General features: G+C 35.1%; 1 protein-coding gene across 7 annotated transcripts in view; it reads right to left on the bottom strand.

Annotated features, from left to right (window-relative positions):
• Positions 1 to 53: 53 nt before the first annotated feature.
• Positions 54 to 25,032, bottom strand: part of LOC149078684 (plexin-B-like) — a 316,513-nt gene continuing 291,534 nt past the window's right edge. For all 7 annotated transcript variants that reach the window (XM_089240827.1, XM_089240830.1, XM_089240832.1 and 4 more), the window contains 18 exons: positions 24,276 to 24,372; positions 21,809 to 22,099; positions 20,640 to 20,816; positions 20,273 to 20,516; positions 17,498 to 17,640; positions 14,873 to 15,006; positions 14,352 to 14,411; positions 14,170 to 14,244; positions 13,660 to 13,726; positions 12,462 to 12,608; positions 8,630 to 8,783; positions 8,244 to 8,408; positions 7,968 to 8,134; positions 5,730 to 5,890; positions 4,439 to 4,586; positions 2,833 to 2,973; positions 2,586 to 2,660; positions 54 to 652 (listed from right to left, as the gene is read on the bottom strand). In XM_089240827.1, coding sequence (XP_089096953.1) covers positions 545 to 652; positions 2,586 to 2,660; positions 2,833 to 2,973; positions 4,439 to 4,586; positions 5,730 to 5,890; positions 7,968 to 8,134; positions 8,244 to 8,408; positions 8,630 to 8,783; positions 12,462 to 12,608; positions 13,660 to 13,726; positions 14,170 to 14,244; positions 14,352 to 14,411; positions 14,873 to 15,006; positions 17,498 to 17,640; positions 20,273 to 20,516; positions 20,640 to 20,816; positions 21,809 to 22,099; positions 24,276 to 24,372 — 2,554 coding nt within the window. In that variant the 3' untranslated portion in view covers positions 54 to 544. The remainder of the gene's footprint in view (positions 653 to 2,585; positions 2,661 to 2,832; positions 2,974 to 4,438; positions 4,587 to 5,729; positions 5,891 to 7,967; positions 8,135 to 8,243; positions 8,409 to 8,629; positions 8,784 to 12,461; positions 12,609 to 13,659; positions 13,727 to 14,169; positions 14,245 to 14,351; positions 14,412 to 14,872; positions 15,007 to 17,497; positions 17,641 to 20,272; positions 20,517 to 20,639; positions 20,817 to 21,808; positions 22,100 to 24,275; positions 24,373 to 25,032) is intronic.

The raw sequence follows: 25,032 nt of genomic DNA, 5'->3' as shown, positions 1-25,032 counted from the left end.
ACTGCAGCCACTCTCTCCAATCAAATATATTTCTTATTTCATTTCTTTTTTTTAAATTTTAGTATTCAGTTCCAAAAATACTGTCTCTTTAACTCATATTATAATTAATCAGTTCTCTTATTTCTTTTAGGACTCTTTCACAGTTTCAGCGGCAAAATATTGGCTCGGACTTGGTGATTCAAGAACATAAAAGAAAAGAAAAATTTCTTCAAAATCTGTCTTTTTTTTGTGTGTATTCAGTCATTATATCGGACTGGGAATGTATAGTAGTAGAGGCTAGGGACTTTTGTGTGACTTTCTTTCGCGCAGTTCTTGAACGTCTTGACGAGATCATATAAAGGACACACGCACACCACATACACTAACGGGTTCCTTTTTTTCCTCTGGAAATGCTCGTCTTTTTTTGAGGAATTTTTCAATTTCTCCTTGAAGGAAAAATATTGGTTTTCCTCCCCTCCCTCCCCGAAGAAAGGGGTATATTAAGCACCGAATCGCTGACCTGCAGCGATGATCATTTTCTTCACAACTCGTGTAATGTCTTGTGCTAACACACCGATGTTTCTTCGCCTTCGAGAGTACATGCTACCGTTTCGAGTTTCTCGGCTAAGTGCATCTTCTGGCAGTACTGGTCCATTTCCAAGGCTTCCAGAACCTACAATGGAGAAAAAATTGAATGAGATAAAATTGGAAAGAATTTGGATAATTAGTCATTAATCGAATGCAGTCAAACCTCGCTATAATGATGAACTAAGTATTTACAGGGGCATCCCAAACTCCTGCCCGCGGGACAAATGTGGCCTGCCAAGAGGTTCCACCCGGCCCACGAAAGGTGTTCCGGTACAATAGTATCAAAACCCAGAACACGATAAATACGTAAGCTGACCTTCATAAAGCATAAAGATCATAAAGATACGAAAATCGTGATTGATATGGGATGTCACCAATTACTGCAAAAAAATTGTCAAATTCAGATAAGTTCACAAAAATAGCAAATAAAATGTCGAATATGACTAAATAAAGTGAACAAGCATCACCAAAAAGAGAGAGAGAGAGAGAGACCATTAATAAAATGTCGAATATGAGTAAATAAAGTGAACAAGTATCACCAAAAAGAGAGAGATCAAATGCTAGTGAAATTGTTGATTGAAGACAAAAAAATAGTCAAAGGCAAAAGTTGTCTTTGGCAATTTTTCATTTGACATTTGTCGATTGGCTGTTATCAACAACTTCACTAGCATTTGATCTTTTCTTAGATTTTATTATTTTTTGTTTATTTTTTATTATATATTTCACAAATATGTAAAATCAATATATTCATATGACTATAATTGGTTATGATAGAGTAATAATTGTCATAATATCATTTATGAGTTATAAAAATAACCTCAATTTCTTGATTTTAAAATAAAAACTTGAGTAAAGCCTCGTTGAAAATAAGAGACAAACGAGGCAACTAACAAGCAAGTTGGGATGGCCGATGCTACGGGAATGTCCCGTAAAATATGAGTCATATAGAAACCCTACATATACAAGTTTCTGGCCCTGTGAGCAGCAGAAGTAACGTATATCTGGCCTGCGAACTGAAAAGGTTATGTTCCTCTACGGTATTTCTTGTCAAATGTTGTTTTGAATCACCTGTAGTTCAATGTTAAACTCTTCGACACAACGATATCCTTTACTTCGATAAATATCGTATAAAATCCTATATATAACAATATCTTTTAAAAATATTTGCAACTGCTGCAACTATATTTTACATTTCACTCAAAATCACCTTCAGTAAATCTTCAAACCTGTCACCTGTTTTAATTCTACCGACGGAGTCTAATAATATCGGTTTCTGGCACCACCTGATCACAAAAAATATGTTAATGGGTTTGTCTGTGTCGACCCTTTTTGTGTAGTAAATTAAAATGTAATGCTATAAACCACTTTACAGAGGCATAACATTTAAATATCGCATTAAACTTTACATATTATATATATATATTTTTTCGAGTCAGTCTCGTTCAGTAATGAAACTATTTTTAGAATAATCACTAATTATTCAAAACGTATTTTATGACTCCAGTAAAACTTATGAATTAATAATTTTTTTTTTAACTCTTAGAGTATTGGAATTTTTCGATGATAATTTCGAATTATTCGAATATCTCACCATAGATTGGCTATTCTTTCATGTTTTTCACTGGAATATCAAACCAAAAACTTTATTTGCAAGTCACTCCACTACAAGGTGGCTTGAACGAAATCTAAATCTTTTGTATATATGTACAAATGTATTTTGATTTCCATAAAATTAACCCAGATTCTTGCAAAGAAAAAAATATCAGAAAGCATTTTTTCTCCTTATTTTTTCCAAATTTTCAATTTTTGTCAAAAAAGTTTAGTCAGAAATATTAAGACATATATTAAATGTGATAAAATTTTAAGTGCGTATTCCAAGGTAAATACGACAAATCTTAAACATTCGATAAAATCAGTAAAATGTGGAGATTAATTCACTTCATCAAGTTAGAATGATTCTATAAAGTATTAACTCATTTGACTACAGTATATTGTAAACATATTTGCATATTGCTTACCTGGTCGCTATATTTGGCTGCGTAGACGTAAAGCTCTCTTAATGCATTCACAACATCCAACTCACCGACGTGGAACTGCGGAGAGAATATTTCATTTTAAATATAATTTAGAGTAACGAATCAATTAAACATTTTATTCAATGTAACTAAGGTATATTGCATTTCATCGTGAATAATATTTTGCATCTTTGAATATTATTTCATGTGTAAATTGAAATGAAGATGATATATTATATTCATATCTCACCATAGATAGTGCTTGCATGGCAACGCACATCTCCTGGTCGGTGACAGGAGGTAAAGCTGCAATGTCCTGATAGAATCTATTTACCATCTTCCTGTATGTTGGAATGTCCTTGGCAAACAATAACTTGTTCGATGGCGAGTCCTGTAGTTATTAGAGAAATTATCACAATGAGAAACGGCGATGAAATTCGACCATTGGAATATTTTATTTTAGAAACTAACTAAAAACATTTTTTTATTTTTTGTAGGCGCAATTGTTTTTTTTTTTTTTTCTGTAAGTCATGGTAGATACAGGAATTCAAAGCTAAGAAAAATGGGGGTTGTATAGTGATTAAAATAAAACAATTAAGTTTTTTATTTGGTCACTTTGTCCCGAAAAACCCAACAAGGTAGTTGTTGCACTGTTTCTAGTGAACTAAAAAAAATCCAATGCTTTCAAAAGCAATATTCGCTGAGATAGCGGAGAATGAAAAAAGGGACAGAGTATATGAAGAGTAGAATGAGCTTGTCCGTTAGTTTATATGGTTCTTTCTTTCGTTTTCAGCAATTTTCGAATTCAAATATCTCACTGAATATTGCCCTTTAAAACAAAATATTTTTTGGGTTCAGGAAAAGTAGGGCAACAATTTTTCTATTGGAGTTTTTAGAATATGGTGAATGAATAGAAAGTTTTTTTTTTTCTTTCAATAACTATACAACCCCATGCAATATGAATGACATACCTTAGGTCTACTTACACAATATTTGGATATTTTTTTTTCAATTGGAAGTACGCTTCTGGGATCAAAGTTTCGCTAGTTATTCTAGGATAAAGGGTACCCTGTATGTTAGTTAGTTAGCTTATCGTTTAAGGTCAAGCGAAGCTCCATATAACGTTGTAAATGATTAAAGACTTTTCCAACTATTTTCTGGACTATTTTACTTTCTGTAAAGCGGCATTTGCAACTCAATCTAATAATTACAGCCAGGACATATGTGCATACATTTTGATTAAAAAAAATTTCAAGAGATTTTGTATAATTTTTATAAGCATGTAAATGATACAGTGTCATAAATAAATCTTTAGTCCTTCACGGCACCGAATAGAATATAAAATAAACATTCGACTCGAAAAAAAGGTATATAATGATGAAGGACTAGTTAATGTAGGCAATTTAATGCATCGCGTTATGAATGATGCATTGGTTCTGGTCATAGTGGCTTCCTTCCTCCCTCGACCTTAAACGCAAATGTGCATTCAACGGGTGGTACGGAATGCAAACGAGAGGAAACACGTGGGTGTAGCTCGTTTATAAGAGACTCCGACAATAAATCATGGGGGGAAAAAAGAAATAAGAATAAAAACGAGACACCGAAAACCTCAAAGAAAAAGGTAAAGATGACGAGACAATGGCGACCTTTTTACTTCCCATCTAAAGTGCTGGGACGAAGAAACAAAAGATGAAGTCGTTAATATATCGAAACGTCGGAGTTGCATTAGCGATATTTATTGACGCCATTGAGGGAGAAAACACATGCCGAAATAACTCTCCATATCTATTATGTATGTGGTTACGAGCTTATATTTCCAGGAATGACTGGTTAGAGAAGGAGGTAAATAAACTTACTTTTCCTAGGCGGTGCTCCGACGTACAGCAAGCGTCCATTAGGGTTTGTGCTATGACGGACAGGCAGGAATCGACCACTGGTGTCTTGTACACGTCCAGGATGAAGTCCGGATTCTTTATGAAGTTCACCCAGAAACGCAACGGCAAGCTGATTCACGAGAGAAAAAAAAAGATGTTTCTTTTAAAACCATTTTCTGTTGTATAAAGCCTAACATATATGAAGAGCTCATTTTCAAAAGTGAGCATTTCCACATTTACTAAAGTATAAACGTATTTCCCCTCTGAAATGAACTGTTTTTAAAAAAGTACAAACAACAAAAGAAGCAGGTAGCATATAGGAGTAGTAGGAAAATATTTAAATATCTACTATATTGGAAGGGGAAAAGTGAAAATTGAATAAAAAGATGAATTTGAATAAAAATGGAAATGTTTCCTTTCGAAAATAAGTTCCACATATAAGGTTCCCAACAAAATCTGTTTCATTATTTTCCCTGAAAAAAATCTCAAAAATATCTCCGACTTTCAAAAACTTTCCTTGACCAAAAAATTCGAAAGTTTTCCCAAACTAAATTTCAAAAACTTCCCCGACTTTGCCTTACCAAACCACGCAAATTTCTCCGAATTTCTCTGACAAAACTCCCGAAGGACGAAATAAAATTTTAAATCTTAACCTTTCAATTGTTTTTCTAGTTTCAGCTTTTGCCCTAGACAGAATTTTTTTTCTGACTTTCATCACATATTTGCATATTTTCCTGACATTTGACAAATATTTTACTTTTTCCCTGATCATTTTTCATTGCCTTCAATATCCAGCATGGCTGGACTATTGCCTGATATGCCCGGGGCATGGGAAAATTTTGATAAAAACTGGGCATATATATTTTTTTCGAAAACGTGTCTGACGCGGGTATACGATAAACAGTAATATTTAAACACTTCCGTTTCATTAAATTTCGATGAAAAAATTATGCTCTCTCGAATTTTTTTAGGCAAATAAGCCAATATATATTTTTAAATTTTTTCTAAGCACAGTAAGTATATCCTGTAATAATATGTTCAGGGAATGAAAAATACTAATTCGGGCATCTATTGTTTTAAGTTGCATGCCCGACTGAGCATGTAAATTTTTGGCGATTTGTCCAGCCCTGGTTTTAGGTCACTGTGAACCATGTCATACACAAATAAATTTCGAGAAATATTGCAGACTCTAAGGAATAAGAATCTTTCACATTTCTGGTAACTATCATCACAGAATAAATTTTTTGTTGTGTTTCAGTAATAGCGTACTCACCTATTGCTTTTCCACGCATGAGGAACTTCTGGGTCATAGATGCCATGATTTGCCGCGGCTTCGTCCAACAGATCGAATAACCACTTGACCGCTGGAGGCAGAGCTTCATTAGCCGTTAAGATGGTCGTCAGAAAATCGTCGACGAACTTCTGGACGGTTCCCTGACAAACGAGATCGTATAATAATACGTATAAGAAAATCATTCCCGATAACCACACGCAAATACCAAAGATAGCATTGATTTCGAGAGAGAAAACGACCCTATAATATTGAGTGTGCAGATAAGAACTCCTCCTACTTATATAGCTTTTTTTTGGTTGAAAACTCGTATTTGTTTAGTTCAACTCCAATGGCTCATTTCTTCGATGAAGACAAGAAATAAAGCGTTTTCTTTTCTTCTGTTTTTGTATGTATATCCTTCAATAGCGTTTACGAGGCGATAAAAGAAAATGATTAAATAAACATCTGTGCTATTCATATCAAAATTTGCACAGTAAAAATTCGCTTTGATGAATACGGTCAATGGGAAACTGTAAATATATTCTAAATAGATGCTTTTCCATGGGCGATATTCACGATTGAGTAGCAGTGAATAGATATTATTCAGACTTTTATTTGTTGTTTCATGTGAAAGAAACTACTTTTTTCGAGAAATTATATTTTTTTTCTTCAAAAAAGAATTTACAAATTTACGCTCAAATTCCCAGGCAGCATTGTACGTATTTCTGTGATTTACCCCCATCACCTGGATATTGTGACGTTTTTAAAGTAAAAGGATTGCGTTGTGTTGTCCAAGCATTTCAGGCTTTATATAACGAATGCGTTCTTATCATCGTTTTCAATGAACTTACAAGGTGTTGTCTTTTTATGGTGAGAAGACTACTTATATTAGGGGGAAAAAACGCCATTGTGCTCTCGGCTTACAAAAGTTACCTACATACGGCTTTTCTTTCGCAATAGAGTTTCATAAATATCATCAGTTGTAGGTTTCATGGATAATTAATGGATATGAATGTTTATTAAGTGACTTAATTCAAAGAATTACATACTCAGCGACAAAGAGACTTTTTTTCTTTAAAAAAAGCGTCCGAAACCCACGCAAAGCGTGGGAAAATAAAAAGGGAGTTTTCAGACAGTCTTTTACGGAAACGTCTGTTGTCGAGGGCGTTTTCACGTCTGTTCATCATATTATGTCCGCTAGTATTACTTCATGACCCTTTCATCACTGGAACACATGACTCAAGAAACGTTCGGGTGCACTGTCTTATTTTCGCCATCATAAAAAAAGGCGTAATGCGAGGAGAATAATTATAATTATATTTACGGCAAGTTCAAGACCGTAAGAATGGATTCAATGATACAAGATGGTGTAATTTCGGTTTTTTAGGACCGGGAACTGGTTAAAATTTTTAAGTGGTGAATAAAAACATTTTACTGATTAATCGAATATTTTTTGCCACTATATTATATGAATTAATGCTATAAAAATAAGTTGTATTCATTCCTTGCATAACTATTCATCAAATTTAAACAAATATATGACTAGACTAATAAGTTAAGGCTACTAGCTTGTAACAACTTAATATGCTGAACATATTTTGTAAAAAAAATGGAATTCCATTGGATCTTGTTTTTTTTTTCAAGAAGAATCTGTTATTTTAGGTTAGTCGCTGATTTTTCGAAACTACTTCCATAATACTATTGCTTGTTTTTCCTAGAAACTCCTTTCTAATGGTACTAGTGAGATTTGTTGCTAATATTCCAAGCATACAAAGAAACTATAATTCATGATGTGGACAATAGATTTTAGGCTTGTCTTCTAAAATTCCCATCAAACTAGATTTGAAACTGAGAAACTGAAATCATTAGTTTTCATTGAATTGACTAGTATTTCGCCATGCCGTAAACTTTTATCAAAATATTGATTCAAATACTTTTAAATATGGTCATATATCCAGAATGTTTTATATATATAAGTACATAATTTAAGACATCGTTGCGGTATCGTTAGGCAAATTAAGTGAAATTACAAATGCGCAAACTTTAATTGAATTTAAATCCGAGATTCATCGAGTCCCATCAAACTCAACTAAAACTTTTGATTGCGATGAAAAAAATGATTGATAAACCAACCCGATTAATCGGACTAGACCTAGGGATGTTGTTTTTTTAATCCAGTTCTCATGATGATCCCCTATTATGAGATATGAACTGATATACAATTGTATGTAAACTCACTTTAGTCGACAGCAGCCGAGTGAGAAATATTTCCGGGATTGACTTGTGGTCTTTCTGTGAGTTCTGATCGTCTTGCGGCTTCACTAAGTGCCAGTAGCGTATGCCCTGTTCGACATCGTAGTTGTTGACGATTGGCGAAACCGAATTCAGCGACGCGTTACCCGTACCTGTCGAAATAAACAAACCGTTCAATGTAGAACAGAAAAATACTATCTGACGATTTACTACGTTACTTAGAAAATTATTTTATCTATGAATAATAATTATGAAACTTACAATTAGAACTGAAGCTGTCGTTTTGCTTGGTGACGAGACTCATGACGGCTGAGTCTTTTACGCCGTAATGCCGCAGCGTATTCAAGCGACGCCATCCACTCTGAGTTTTCGTGGTCAGATCTTCATCGGCTAATGTTAAATGGCCACCACGGCCATGTCTCCATTCTATACATAGTTAAAAAAAAGAAAAGAAAATTCAACTCCTGCGTTTTTAAAGATTATCATTAAAAATCAAATCATATTCGAATATCACTAAATTCATACCTGTTTAATCATTGCTTAAATATATGAATTATTGATATTAAAGTATCTCAAAATATACTCATACAATTTGAATGTGGTTCAAAATAAAAGTAGTAAAGATCAGCATGATCATGGAAACTGACCTAAATCCACATCATGTATTGACGGCCGAAGTGAGAAAGGTGTGTTCTTGTAGACAGAATCTAGAAGTTTGGCTTTAACTTGACTAGTCGCATCACAGTCGTTGACTCGACATATTATCTTCTCGTCTTGGTCCTCGTGCACGACGTGTATCGTCTGAAAACAAATGCTTAAAATTTATTTTTGTCGCGCTCGAACTTTCACACAATTTGTTTTTCTAATGCTATTTCAATCGAGTTTTACTGAGCAATTACCAAATAAATTGGCCATCTCATTAGCGGTATATGAGTATCGTCAACCTGCTGCTTACGAGCACTGAGTTGCTCAATAAGCACTAACAAATTTTCGGCGCTTATGCCGGATTTTTCACCTGCTAAGAATGATCGACGTTCCAACCAATACAAGTTACATTCGAGCATTGATATCGCTGATTTGAGTTTGAGCATATAATGAACATATCGAGTGGGTGCTCTGGTGATGACCATACACACTACGCTACTCGTGACTTGGCATGGGATTTAAGAATTATATGGTAAAGTTTTCGAAAAACTATTAGTAATTAATAAATTCCCCATACAAGTAACTTGATTCATAAAATAATAGTAATTATCTCACATCAGGTTCATACGAATAAATTTAATTAATTCAAAAGAAATTTGAGAGTACCCCATGTGCCGTATATCAATAAAATGTAATCACATCTCAAGACCCCAAAAGTCAAAACATTTCGTGCACAAATATCCCATCGTCAAAACGTATCGATTTCCAAGAAAATTCATAGTCAGCATCCAACGAAATTCTAGTAAGAAGTTCTGGAACGTTTCTTTCCAGATGGAGTAACATCGAAATAAAAATAGAGAGGAGAAAAATAAACTTTCAGCTACACACAATACGATTCTTCTTAAATCTCATCCAAGATTAGCCCATAAAATTCACGGCAAGGAAACGTTTACTTCTTACAATCCACTGTCTCGGAATAACATCATTGAATTCCAGAAGAGTTTAAAGTTATCGAAACCATTAAGAGAAAGTTGAAGGAAGGTAGTATAAGAACATAGTAAAGAGAAGGAGGGAAAAAACGATCAGACCTGGAGAAAATAAATCCCAACAAATAACACATATACAAAAAAAATACGAAAAAAAATGCATTTTTTTCGGGAAAAAAGTAGAGAGAGAGAGAGCTTACGGGCAATCGGAAGCCGATGTGAAAAACGAGCGGAAAGTGCCGTTTTAACTCCTATCCTCCTCCATTTTTATATTTATTTCCATTGCGTGAAAATATCCCTACTCAATATCTGAATGTTTCTCAGAGAAATATTTACCAAAAAAAAAAAAATAGAAAAAATACATTTTTTTCTTCAGGGCCCTAGGAACATAACGCGCTAAAGGTATTTCACCACTGAACATTCAGTAGCAAAGTGAAAAATACTCGCATGTATGACAGCGGAGAAGAAAAATAACAGTTCCCTAACAGATATCAAGGGGGGGGGGGGAAACCAGGAGAGATGTGGAGGAGAAAAATATAAAAATAAAATTCCATACACAGGGCAGTGGAGCGGAATTTATTTGTACGACACTGGGGGGATATCTAAACACGGGTGATCAGAAATGATAAAAACGGGAAAGATCTAAAGCGATATAAAGCATTTAGTGTAAGAGCTACGATCCCTAAGACTTTTTTCTTTTGTTGTTTTTTAGTTTAGTTTTTTTATTTTTTTGTTTGTGATCTCTTTCTTTATCTGAATTTGGCTTCAGCATCCCACAACATTTCACTTCGAATCAACATTTCCTCTAGACGCAATTTGAGGAAACGCTATTACTCTCTTTCTCGCTCCGACTGGCAGCCCGGAGACACGAAAACCAAAAAAAAAATACACACATATAATAGTAATAGTAATAATAATAACACAAAGGATAAGAAACAAGGAAAAAAAATAAATTCTATGAAACAAGTAAAAATGGAAAAACTGGGGAAAAAAACCCCTTTTCTGGATGATAGATGCTGCTTTCCTATTCCGCTATATTTTTTGTTTTCTCTCTCCTCTCTCTCTCTAAATAGTAGCGGTAGCATAACATGTATTTTTTAATATATATTTTCAACACGTTTGTCGTGGATTTTTCTGTTCTTATACTTTATTTTTATTTATGCCTCACGGTTTACTAGATAATAGTTTTTCTTCTTTTGTTTTGCACATTTATCATTTATATTTTTTCATATATTTTTCTCGTCCTTTCAAATTCGGGTTGAATTGTTTCTTTGCCAGTGACTTCCAACTAAATACGATGCTTTCAACTGTCTGGAATTGTTTGCGAAGAAATCTTCAATATAAATTGCTGTATTTTGCACGGCTTCTCAAATGGGTTTTCAGGGATCCTCAAAGTACCACTTTGGGTTTCCTGGACAAAAATATTTTGAAGCTGGATCAAATCCACTGACCTGGCTCGGAAAGTCACATGTTCTCTCATTTTGCATATGTTTATTTCAAGAATTCTCACCACTTATTTTCATTTGCATCAGTATTCCACTACTAGTACTAATAATATTAAACCCATACATCCACCTTGTCCACATTCCTTTGCGGAACTTCTAACGGGCTGGTGCATGTTGCAATGTGCGTGTACGTATTGTGAACATAACGTGAAGTTTGTTTCTTAGTAATGCTTGTTTTAGTGCCGCCACATACCATCTATTTTGAGAACTATAAGTAAAGTATAATGGTAGAAGATTTGCGCCATAGTAGGCCCGTTGCTTTCTTTGGGGAGCCTTTTTGTCGGGGAGATCGGATCGCATTTGCGGCTTGAAGTTGGGAACCACAGAAAACAAACTTCAGCCGACCACCACTGTGGCGCCGATCTTTTGATTATTAAAATTATACATCGTCGGCCATCACTGACAGCAAATACAAGTTCTTAGTACAAATATACCACAAATTATAATTTTTTTTAACTACGCATTGTCGTTCTGAACAGTTGTAGAGCCACAGTAAAACCAGGTGAAAGGAGGTTGGTGCACGATCTTGACTTCCCATGTTTTCCTATGGGAAAAAATCTCCTTCCTTTAAGGTGCATTTAAAAATTTTCTACTCACTGTAAATATTCAAATGTTCTTGTTTTTTCTCAAATACTATGGATATTTTTATACAATTTAGAGCGCGCATTTAGGATTTTAATTTTTGGTTACTTTTCCCTCGAATCTCAATTTCAACAACATGCAACTTTTTTTCAAAAATCGCCAAAACTTACCTATGCTTTGTTCCAATAAAAAAACAAATAATTTTAATAAAAATACTATTCTTAAAGTATGTAACACCATAGTGTTGAAAGATATACCAAATTTCAATACATTTGAATGAGTGGTGTTCGAAAAAATTTTTCTTACTAAACACTTAGTTTTGAGAAAAGAGCATTTCGGTGGAAATGCTCTTTAATCTGCTCTATAATCCCTACCAGCAGTTAGTATTAAAATATTAAAAAAATATTTCTGTTACAGGTACAACAATATCTTGGACACTGCTAGATGCAGAAAATTTTATAGTATTTGAAAATTTAAAAATTCAGAAATGATTTTTTAGGAAAATTTGTGTGCACCAACCTCCTGAAATAACCACATTTTCAGACAGCCGAATTAAATTACCAAATTTATGTTGTATGCAAGATGATGATTCATGTTGCGGACATGAGTAGGCTTTGCCATTTGTTTACTCTTCTTCAAATGTTCGTGAGTAGAAGAGGTTTTCAAGACATTCGAAGGTATTTTATCAATTTTTCCAATTTAAAAAAAAGATTCGAGTTACACTTTTTTATTAATGAAATAAATCGGGTGTTCTCACTTACCACTGTCGAATAATCGATCTGTTCCCTGAGAAGTCTCTCTTCGGATAATGAGTAGCGGGCGTCGTGCGTTATGGCGTCCACCGGTCCTTTCTCTACTTGATGCTTAATTGCGCTGAATAACAAGAACAGTGAGCTTCCCGCGTGATTCTAGGGGGGAAAACAATAACATGAAAGTAATATAGGATTAAGAAGTTACTTCGAAAAGTTAATAAGGAATTGTGAAATATCTATGATTTTGAAGCACATAAACCGCAATACAGATATATGTTGTAGTTTGATGAGAAAAAAAAAAAAAACTACAATCAATAAATGCCAAAAAAACGTGTGTCTCATGGTTGTAATAGAGGGAATGGAATTAGTATGAAAACGAACTTCCCCTTGAAGTTTTGAGCCACCGAAACATTTTTTTTTTACTTCAATTTTAAATGCTGAGTTCTTGGGCCGTTTCCTTCGAATCTCTAGAGCATAGTTTCCCAACCTTTTTTGACCCAACGCCCCCTTCTTCGGAAATGTTTTTCTCCCATCGCCTCCCAACGCAATCTAACCCATAGGATCCTCTTTTATACTCGTAGCTTCTACCGGCCACCCCTGGAACTTTCCATCACCCCCAAAGGGGCATTAACGCCCACGTTGGGAATAACTTGCTCTAGAGAAACATTTTTTTTAAATTTTCAAAAATGCGGCAACGACATCGTCAAAATTTATTCTAACCATATTGTCTTAGATATGCGGAACCGCAACTGAGGTGGGGGACGATGATGCCAAGACGAAAAATTCGCTATATACCCTACAGCTCATTTGTATACCAAAGAGAAGTTTTGACTTGTCTAAAATGAATGTCACAAACTAAATCCAGAACATTATTTTGCACTAGAAACGCGAAAATATTCTCCACTAATTCCACATATCTCGTGTTTCTTGGAGCGGGAATTATAAAATCATACTTAACAAACACATCCCAGAGAGATAAGGAGTAAAAAAAAAGATGTATCAATTAGTTTGGAATTACTTTCCTCATTTATTATGTAGGAAATCTTTGCGCCCTTCTTAAATCTTAAAGGTATTAATATTCAAATAAATCACTAATCGCGTATTACTCCTTCAGTCCTAACAAACATCTCTGAAGGAGATAAAATTTATAAAATTATAAAAAAGCAAGCGAAAAAGCCAAGATGGTGAACATTTGTATCGAACATACCTTGAGATAGTCGTACATGCTGAGAGCCATCCAATTAGTAAGCATTTTCTCCACGACCGACTCGGTTCTGCAAATACATATAAAAATCGTGAGATCATTAAGAGGTAATTAGACAACTCTCAGATACGAGCGCATATTTAAATGAGCATTTGTAGGGCTTATATCTGTAATAACGGCAAAGATTGAAATGATCTCTTCCAACAAGATTTCACGAGAGAAAACTTTTCTTCTTTTGACTTCTATAATTATTATTTCGTGTTACTAGGATGATGACTCTTCCGCAGAGTGGAAAAATTTTGCCATGTACGGTATATGGCAAAGAGACGACTTTGAACAAGGATTAAGTACGAAACAAGCCTTCATTAGATGGATTCATCTAATATAATACGTATATTCAACTGATTTCTAGGGGATGCTACTTATTATTTTCTTCCTTTGAAAAATTATATCTTGTTTTAGTTATTATTGCATCGTATTAGGTTTATCAATGACAAAGAGTATAGTTCTTACCGGCGTAGCATTAGCTGCGGATGTTTCGTATTTACTGACTTCTCGATAAGTTGAAGGAGTAGAGCTCTTAGAACACTGAAGAGAAATACAAAAACGAAGAAAATGTTGAATAATTAACTGCATCTTTTGGAATTAATTCGAAATAATTTTAAGGAAATTCAAATTCATTGACATTCACTTACTCAGTTGCGTATTCCATCTTCTCCATCAATATAACCATAAGCAAAGACGCTACATTCACCCTAGATGTAAGAATTTATTTTCGTGTTAATAAATCAGTGCGAAAATCCAAAATTAATTACAGTCAACGCCACTTATTATAATCACGGATAATGTTATCATTCCGGTATTGTTGTCACTTTTGCAAAGAACGGAACGAATCTTTTTTTCTTTTTCTTTTTTTCCGTGAATTTCGAGATTGTTCCATTTTCCCATCTCGAGTGCGATGACCATACGTCCCGATCATGGTCATCGTATTTGCTACCGAGATTTATTTCGGATACAGTTATCAATCGGTTATTGATGTCCAAAAACCCAGACTCCTTATGTGATCACATTAAGCGGCGTCGTCTGTATCACTAAATTTTAGCTATTAATATAAGCAGCTTTATATAGAACATTTGATCACTAGAAAACGTTTCATTATCGGATGTTGAACATAAGCACAGCCTTGAGTACAATGAAAATAGTTTTTATTGTGTACCTGTCTCTGAAACTGAAGGATTTTTGAGCTTCAAGAGTCTTGATGAAAGTCATCAAAAAGCCTTTATTGTTCAGGAGTTGCTCGAATTGGCTCATTGCCATTTCACAGCTGCTGTACATGCCATTTGCTCGTAGCTGCAGAAAATGAAGAGAATGAAAAAAAAAAAAAAAAAGAACAATAAATAAATAAAGAGAGGTCATAAGGAGAGAAAATTCTTGCTACATTTCTTTATAACTTCTAATGAGGATAATCATTATCGTTATAATAGTTAGATATAAAAAATTATCATTTTTACTGAATGGACTTCGAAAATCAAGCAGGATCAGTTTGGAGAATGAAAATTTCATGAAATAAAATGTAGCTAAATCATTTGCATTTATTTCCATTCTTCCTTTGCAAATAAGGAAGCTCTTTCCTTAGTGTAATCCTTTTTAAGAATATCATAAGGAATTTCGTCATTCATCAGAAATGTAGAAAAAAAAATAGGTTGTTATGAGTAACTCATTGGTTTTTACGTCTAAGCAAGTTTTCGAATGCAATATTCAAAATATTTTACAGAATTTATTTTTTTTAAATCTTATGCAATCGAAGAATTAAATCGAGTAGTTTTATCATAATAATATGATCAGACACACCACTAATTATCATTATGAAAACACACGCCGAATAATTTGGGATTCAAATCAGCTTACCCTATACGGTCAGTTGAAATGCCTAATTATCGTGGGCTACCAGAAAGGTTCGAGGACTACATGCGAAGCGTAAATCTTGTATGATAGAAAAGTCAAAGATAGAAAGTTACGGATTGTACAACTTTTCGTTTTCCCGTCGCGACGGTAGATGGCGGGGCACGGAAATATCAGCAATAAGTGCAAATGCAATCTTTGCTAAGGAATCAACGCCATTTTGTTTTATTTTCCTAAGATATTTGAGTTTCAAGATCCTTTTATATATATGCACGCTTTCTTATCTTGAAATAAAATTAGGAATAGTCTTCAATTATACAGATCTTTGAGAGCATGAAGTATTAGCTCAAACCATATTTACATCTTTTTCAAGAGTCAATTACACTGTAGGACCAGACATGACCCGGGCTCTGTCCCATGAGGAATGTAAGCCCGTACCCCGAGAGGTTGAGCCACGCTGGAGAAGTCAATTACACTGGATGAGAAGAGATGGCATCCCATCTTATTTTTTAAATGTCATCCTGATAAATACACCGGACCACCTGACTTGATTCCTGGTCAGGGGCAACGTTTTCGGGTCCTAGACAACCTAAGGCACCCCCCCTAAGTTTTCGAATATTTCTTTACGACCAAACATTATTACTCTGGTCGTGGAGCAAGCACTCAGACTATTAGATCCTCCTCACACGGGGGGTACGTACTGGAATCCAGCTCAAGTAGGCTAAAGATGAGAGTTGAGTTGAGTTGATCGAGTCGAGTTGCCCACTCTAAAAAAAACTCAAAGCCATTGAAGATGAGTAAAAACGACGCAGTGTTTAGTTGTCCTCGTTATCTTCCTGCACAAGTATGAACAGGGTTAGAAACAAATTAAACTTTTAGCGATTCCAGCAGCGATTAAGTTGATGATACTTTATCCCACATTACCATTTCCGCATAAACGTATAAATAGAAAAAAAAAATGTTGGTATATCCGCACACTGAAAATATCTTTCATCGGACACTATTCGGTACGGTCAACGGGAAATCGGATTCTTTTCATTCTATGGAATTAGAAAAGGGACGTATCTGGATATATCAGAGACTTATCTTAATAAATAAGCTGATTACCTGTCAGCCCTTGTGACTGACTTCCAGTAATCCTTAATAATTAAGGTTAGTGAAATTCTTGTTGTAAATATTTCGTAGGAGTTGTAGTTCTATAAGATGGAGAAGCTTTATTTCCTTTCAAGAGCTGACTGTACCGCTACCATACCGAGAGAAAAATATATAACTGTGTTTATCCTGGAAGGGGTACCGGGAGGGGGGAGGCACTCTCCGTTATAGTCCCACGCGCACGTATGTGCGTGACCTATATTTACATCACTACGTATTCCATTCGAGAGGAATTTGCGGTTAGGGCTTCATCAGAGAACATTTCTGCAGAAAATATAAGTTACGCATAATATAACTGTTCATCTTGCTACAAAATTCAGCGTCGGGCACCCCCTCTTACAATCTCCACCAAAAAAAAAAATGAAGTTATATTTCAAGAGTCGCGTTGCATTTTTTGCGTTCGACTAGCATGAATTGTCGCCAGTGACTCCGTCGCGTAGAATATTTCGTTGCCAATATGCAAATATCATCGTATGAGGATTTCCATAGAAATATACGTGTTCGATCCTTTGGATACTCCTATTAACCACAAGACTACAGTATCTCAGTGTGAGGAGGCTCTTAGCCATACACGTACATTAGGTACAGTTCACTCGGTAGAAAATCACCCATGGCGATAGACCGGAACTGTGGTGGGTTTGAAAAAAAAAAGAATAGAAACCCTCTAAAATCCTAGATTTGTCCGGAGGGGGTGAGGGGAGTTACTTCTCAAGTATAGTCAAGGTCCTGGCAAAACGAAAGAGCTGGTAATACCAAAGAAACATTAATGCCGCTCAATATTACTCACCTTGCTGTCTTGTAAGAGAGGGTGATCAGTCACACCTGGGAAGAATACTTTCATGACGTAAGTGCGGTGGTCAAGCGTTGGAATTCCTGACGTCTCTAAATCGTGAGTCAGGTCAGTCATGTCCGTTTGTAGCTCTGCGAATGCTATAAATTAACATTTTAATGAATTTAATAACAATTTATAATGAGACATTTGCGATAATGATGATTTTTAGTAACTTCTCAGTAAACATTGAAGTAAATAAAATAAGTACAGTAAAACCTCTCTTTTGCGAACACTGGCAGAACAAAAAAAGACCGTAAAAGAAGGGAGCACCGTTAATCACGGGTTTGAAATGCATACTTTTAGTATTATTTGGCAACTACTACTAAACGCCTGCACCTCCTCCATATTCCTCTGCGGAACCTCTAACGATTTTATCAACTCTGTAAAAATACGCATTGACAACTCTCTCATGTAAATTATGTTTGTTTTATTCTTATAATTTTATATATTTAATGGTTAGCTGTTCTTCTGACAGTGTCTTTAATGCGTGTATATCTCATCCCGTCCCCCTTTTTCTGTTGTTTTAATGTAACTTTGTGCTTTTTTGCTCACGGGCTTCAGCCTAAAGCCGAAATAAAGTAAAACGATAATATCACTAATTGGGGTTTTTCAGGATATTCTGTCCATAAAAAAACGTTTATGTTCATATTTTAATAACTATATAACCCCTTGCAATATGAATGTTGTATCTGAGTTCTACACAGTTTTGAATACTATTTCTAATTGCAAGTACGCCTCTAGAATCAACAGTTTGCCAGTAAATGGCGGCAAGGGGAATCACCCTGTATATACACACAACTTGAATTTACGAAGTAAAATAAAATTATATTTCATCAACTTTCAGAAATGAATCATTCCGCCAATCTCTCATAAATTCCACACATTACATAAAATCCCACAACCGTACATCAATACCTTCCACAAAAAAAAGTCATTTCTGACAAAATTTTCTATAATTAGATTTTTTTTTTAATATCCTCTCTTTCATCTCGCCTTCATGATTCATAACTCGGAAGATTCATGATAAAATAAATTTAATAACGTTCTACGAAGGAAATTTACCATACAATCTTCGATACCGAAAAGCAAATATGGAAATATTTCATGTATGTAATATCATCAATTATTATTATTAAAGGACGCCGAAACGGGTTTTTCTCACACCATTTCATTACATACTCATTTTCTCGGATTGAATTCAAAGAGAGATAGCATCAATTTAATACATTAGAATTTTTTTATATTCATAAAATTTATATGAAAAATCCCAGTAAATATATTTTTTCCCCTCGATAGTGAGATAATGTTAAGTTCACGAAGCGTGTATAAACGCGACGCGAGATGGCGTAAGAGAAATTTATATATATACAGGGAACTCTCTAGAAAGAATAATACCCAATGTTTTCACTACAATTATCACAACTCGGTCTGGGTCAGGAGAAGATTTTAGTTTCTTTCTCCACCTTGATAAGTAAAAAAATTAATAATAAACGCGCGAGACACATTTCTTCTCGGCTTTTATTCTCTGTTATCCTTAGAATTATTTTGTCTGTGTCAAAAAATTTCTCAACATAATAAATTATGTATAATTCTCGAAAGAGGAAAATAATCTCTGCTTCAGAAAGCACAGACTGGTCATTTCCTAGACAAAATCCAATTTTCTCTTTGTCTTGATGATTTTTTTTTTTTTTAAAACATTTTTTTTTCGAATTATTTTCTTTGAAAGGGGGGAAAAAAAATTCTATTTCGGTGTCGTCTAGACACCACAAGTCACGACAGCCGTTATTTTCACACATTTTTATTTTCATTCCTGGCGTTTTGTTTTGACCCACGGCTGTCTGGGTTCCTTCCCTTAAGAATGAATGAATAGCGGAGATTTTAAAGAGCGCAAATGTCAACGCTAATTCATGCTATATATATATATATATATGCGTAAATATAAAATGTGTGTGCGTGCGTGTACTGTCGTCTTTGCGTTTAATCGGGGTATGGAGAAACGGATACCTTACTTAAAAGATAAAATCATCTGGGACCCAAATTTAGTCATTCAGTTTTCCCGGTAAATCGAATATTATTATTCACACGATATCTGTAAATATATAGCAATCTCTATATACATCGCAAATTTGTAAATTATGACAAATATGTTACCAGTTGAAAATTACAAAAATCCTAGATTTATAGCTGCGGAGTGTCTAATCTATCTTCAGTGCATTTGATTATTTTATTTTTGTTCAATGTTAAGCTCATAGAGAGCATTACAATTTTTAATAAAAGTAAAACTCTCCAAAAATCTGCGTGAACGTCGTGGTTTCATGCAATGTCTTGAAATTAGAAAAATGAAAGCGAAAAGAAAAGATTTCTGTTTGTGAAATAAATTAACAAAGGAAAGTTTAGGCAACTTAAGACACTACAAACTATGTAAGACATTTTGGAAATTATAACAGTATGAAACGGCAAGTGAATAGTTCCCCGCATAATCGATACCCCGCTAAATCGGATATTATGCTATGAAATCGTTGCTATCAGTTTAAGCGTCTCAAATTGTATATCTATATTTATTTTGATGCAATATGGTAGCAGTTAAAAAAATAATAATAATACATTTGGCTGTTACGTGTTGAGCACGAGTGCGTAAAAACAATTAGGTCTAATCATAGGACTAGCACAATAGACAAAGGTAATTCAGTGAACATGTGAAGGTCAAGAGAGTGATTAATATTGACGAACCTTGTTTGCATTCAGACCTGACGCTGTTTTCTAGAGTGTCCATCTGTAGTTGTATGCGCTTGTATTCCCTCTCGGCTTGTGAGTTCTTGTGCCTTAGAAAAGCGAGTATCACGAAAGACAGTATGACTAAGATCGCACCGCCAGAAGCAATTCCGGCAATGGCTTCGGGGGGTAGCTCGTATCTCTTCACCACTTCGTACTTCAAGTAACCGACTTCAAACCTCAGGCTTCTCCCAACACGTACCTAGACAGATCAGATTATACTCATGATATCGAAAATGCACTGCGTTACAAAAACTAGCTGGGATACGTGGCATAAATGTCATTAAAATGTGAAATAGGGATTAGTGTAAAAGATTATATTTACCACGACCATAGGCAAGTCCAAGTCATTTCTCCTTCCAATCTCGTCAGTTCCTTCAGGCTGAACTTCTGGTGGAAGGCAGACAAGCTGCGTGGACGCTAGTGATGTCAAATTACAAGGTTTTGTTCCTATAGTCACGTTTACTTCGGGTTCGGTGCTCGCGAGCCTTAGGTTCTCTCCCTGTAAAATAATCAAGTAGTTATTGTTACAAACTAATATAATAACATTCATTAATTTTAGTGATACTAAATTATTCTTAATTACACACACGAAATTCATAATAAGTATCAAAGTAACAAATTTTCAAATACCATAAAACTGCGTTTCTCAGCCTTTCTGAACCTAGGACCATTAAAATGTCTGAAACAATTCGAAGGACCACAAACCTGACTATATTGTGACAATGTGACTCGTGTTCTATACCTTAATAAAGCTGTCTGTTTTTTTTCCTCCTTCAACGAAGTTCGTTTGAATTTGTAAAATTTTTTGAAATCCTGAAAGAAGATGACTTCCACAACTTATAAATTATACATATTTATGATAAAAAATTTTGGCTATAACTATAAATATCAATCCCATCTATATTTGCACAATTCAACGCGTGTTTTGTGCGTGTTGAACGTTCATTGTGTGGTAATTTTTCAACCATTCCAACATCAACTGGTGATTTTGCCGTCTGAGGAGAGCGTTTTTTGGTGTCGATTGGCGATGCACCATATTTTGTCTTATTTTGCATCAGTTTTTCCCGTATTTCCCTGATACATATTTTTTCGGGTTTTTTTTCCCTTATGAAATACATTTTTGTTTAGGCCTACTGTGTTTTCAGAAGTCCTTTATTTTCCCACTCTTCAGCAATTTGTGTACCGAGTTTGTTGTAAATTACATTTTTTTGTTTAAAATCAGTGCTATCTGTAGGCCGATCTAAGATCGCAATTTTAATGGGTGACGTGTGATTATCTTAGGTATGAGTTGTAATTTTTATTTGAACCCGTAAAAGGATATTATTGACACCAATTGAAGGAATACTGATGGAAAATTCTTCATTCAATTTGAATGAAATTATAATATCTGCCCGCGGATTAAATTCTGGCCCGGTTGGTAGATCATCGGTTGAGAAATGCTGCCCTAAAACATTTTGAATAAAATTCATCGAAACCATCGGAGGTTCTTACTTCGATAACTAAAGATTCCCCTTTGTAGAGCTTAATCATATCGTCTTGGAAAGCGAAGAATTTCGGATCAGCGACGTATGTCAGATCTGAATGTAAGGAGGGGAAGCTGTCCTGCAGTTCTCGGACGCTGGCCACATCGTCCATCATGAAACCGATGCGGAAGCGGAGGCTGTCCCCGATGCTCTCTTCTGCCATATACTCGCTGGATGGGTCCGACAGCCACTTGGCAACGGATCCGGCAATCGAAGGTGAGGGACACACCATCTTGTAATCGTTCCTCACCTCGCAAACCTGTCGATGAAGTCAATAAAAGTAAGGTAAGTGATGGTGGTAATATGGCCATGCTAAGCTTCGGTGATTTTCGCTGGGAACTGCAAGATAAATTCTAAAAAACAGATAATGTTAAAAAATACTTTGAAGTTTTGTTAATAGAAAAAAACATGATCCACGGATACATCTCAACGGAAAATATGAATAAAAGTGGTTTTCTAAGAGTCTACCTTTTTTAGGCCATATATATTCCCAACAGGTGAAGGTAATACGGCCAATGAAGACCTCAACGTGCATATCTCAAAAAATTAAAAGGCATTTCACAAGAGTTTATTAATTTGAAAAAATTACTCAACTAAGCAAATTTTTAATTGAAAATTAATTACAAAAAAAATAATATTTATTTTCTCTATTTAATTTAGTATATTTATACTAAATACAAAAGTATAAAATAAGGAAGTATATAAATAGTATATTTAATATACTTCGTCCAAAAAATAAATTTCATAAGCTTTTTAACTCAAAACAATTGATCGAAATTTTAAAATTTTTAAGGGAATTATTAAACAACCATTTTTTGGGGAGGAAGGGGCTAGGGAGATGGTCACATGGAATTTCTGACAATAGAAAAAGATGTTGGCACATAGTGGTCGCCTCAAGCTTGTAAGGGAAAATATATTTAATTTATCCTCCCTCTGATTCGAACCTGAGACCGCGACAGCATCTTACCACCACGCCACTCGGGAGCAGTACAGCATACCTGGATCTTAAAACCCAATGTATGGAATATTCTAGAAAGAAACCTACATGACAAAATTTTAAACAGAGTGGAAACATTATAATGAATGCGTTTTTAGTGTAGAGTAATTGAACCTGAGATGAAATACAAAATACCGTAAAAAAAATATAACAACGTGATTTTACGAATGATATAATCCGGCACAATATGGCTCAAAACTATGCATTGTCTAAGCAACAAAAAAAAAAAAGATTAGGTCATATGCCTAAACATATAGCTACTCTATTAAGAATATAAAATTTCGAATTCCGTTCGAAATAGAAAAAATACGGAAAATTAGTCATATCATATACGGCCGTATTACCATCAGATACTTTATAAGAAAGAAATCATTAATCATTTTCCATAAGAGACGAAAATCTACACAATGAATAAATTTAGAAAAATAAGTAAATCAGTAAATGCTAGAGAGGTTTTAAGTCGCTAATTTCTACTGTGAAAAACTGAGTAATTAATCAACGCGTAAGAGATGTAAAATTCATGAGTATAATTCATTAATGAGATTTTTTTTCAGCGCGAGAACTCTTCCGAAATTTCTGACGCATTCTGTCAGAAAGAGAGAAAAAAAAAGTCACAAACTTAACGAAGGTTGAGAAAACTTTGTTCAAAGCCCATGACAGACCTCACCTTAAACTTTGAAAAGTGTGCACCTTTAACAGGTGCCACGATTCGTTCGTTTCGGAATCTTATGCAAAGGTAAGGTAGGATGATAGAAAAACAGCAAAGTTTAGTCAACCAATGGGAACGTTGCACAAACATATGCACAAGAAGATGAGCTTAGCGAATATACAGAAATGTGCGTATTTCAGGGAGGGTAAGAGAGAGAGGATTGTGTGAGCACCTCTCTGCCCACCATCGTAATGAGGAAACGAGTTTAACGCATTAGCGTTATCCGAGGGACCGAAAACGTTAACTAACGACTCTGACGCTGATATAAAAGGTAAAGGGGTCGGAAGAAGTGGAGGAAAAGAGGTAGAAAACATTTTTTAATAAACAAAACGCTCCACAGAATCGATGTTGCGGGTGCACAGTTTTTAATTAAAAACTTTTCCTTAAATGAGTTGGTGCGGGCGAGGGGTGACAGCTTGATGCGAATAGTTACGGGACAAGCAACGATCTCGCCCCCCCGGAGAAGAACCACCACCAAACAACGCTCAGATAGTAAAAGGAGGATTCCTTGGGTGATCCTGGAAGGGGCTCCGGATGGGGAACATTAAGCGAAAGTAACAGATGTTTCTCGATTCACGTGAGATCAATCAATAATAATTACAGAGATGGTCCTGTACGCTGGTACGGTACAGAGGGCGAGAGAGAGATGATGTGTGGTGCACGCGAAGAGAGATCACAAGGATAAAGAATAAGAATAAACGAGGAAAATGGTGTCGTGAAATCACCTACCGTTTCGTTGACGAGGCTGTCGTTATGGAATACGGCCATCCTGGGCTGTTGTACTGGCGAGAAATTGATTCCGCTAACAGTGACCGTTCGACCTCCGCTGCAAAAACATTGGAATAATATATAAGAATTATATGTATATAAATACACTAATGACAATAGCATATTAACATTATGTTTAGGGTATAATGATATGCCAGGCTAAAAAATAAAAATGAGAAATTGAGCGTAACTTTCTAAATCATACGCCTTTTTTTTACGGGGGATGACTGAGGTTATCATCTCTAACCAGCAATTATCACGTACAGCGGATCGATTCTTTCATGCGACCGAAACCAGAATGCATCATAGTCAGCCATCACCGAAACGTATAATTAATGGTAGAAGGGTAAATAGATCGCAATCGCGAAACAGACCGAAAAGTATAATGGGTGGTACGCATGAAACAGGTTTTCTCTCTTTGCTTAGCATAGAAATCATCACGAATTGGTGAGAGTAGTAATGCCAAAATTGGTAAATGAAATTCAAACTAGAGGTATAACCGAGATAAGTTGCCACTCCGGAAAACGACTGTTGATCGGACAAAAAAAAACTTATAAAAATAAAATCTGATGACTCTCTGTTTTTGTGTGTAAATTAATTTTGATTAACACAAACAGCTATCTCTGAATGAGCGCCATTCTGCTTGGACAATTTTGTTCCAAAGAACTGACGTTTTAAAACGGAATCACCGCTTTCGTCAAATGTTACCAGAAGAAAC

Source organism: Pholcus phalangioides, unplaced genomic scaffold (genome assembly GCF_987345545.1).
Source record: "Pholcus phalangioides strain wild (caught in Gottingen) unplaced genomic scaffold, Ppha-v1.0 ptg000013l_1, whole genome shotgun sequence".
Lineage (NCBI taxonomy): Eukaryota > Metazoa > Arthropoda > Arachnida > Araneae > Pholcidae > Pholcus > Pholcus phalangioides.
Note: the sequence above shows the minus strand (reverse complement) of the source record. Positions and strands in the feature narration are given on the sequence as shown.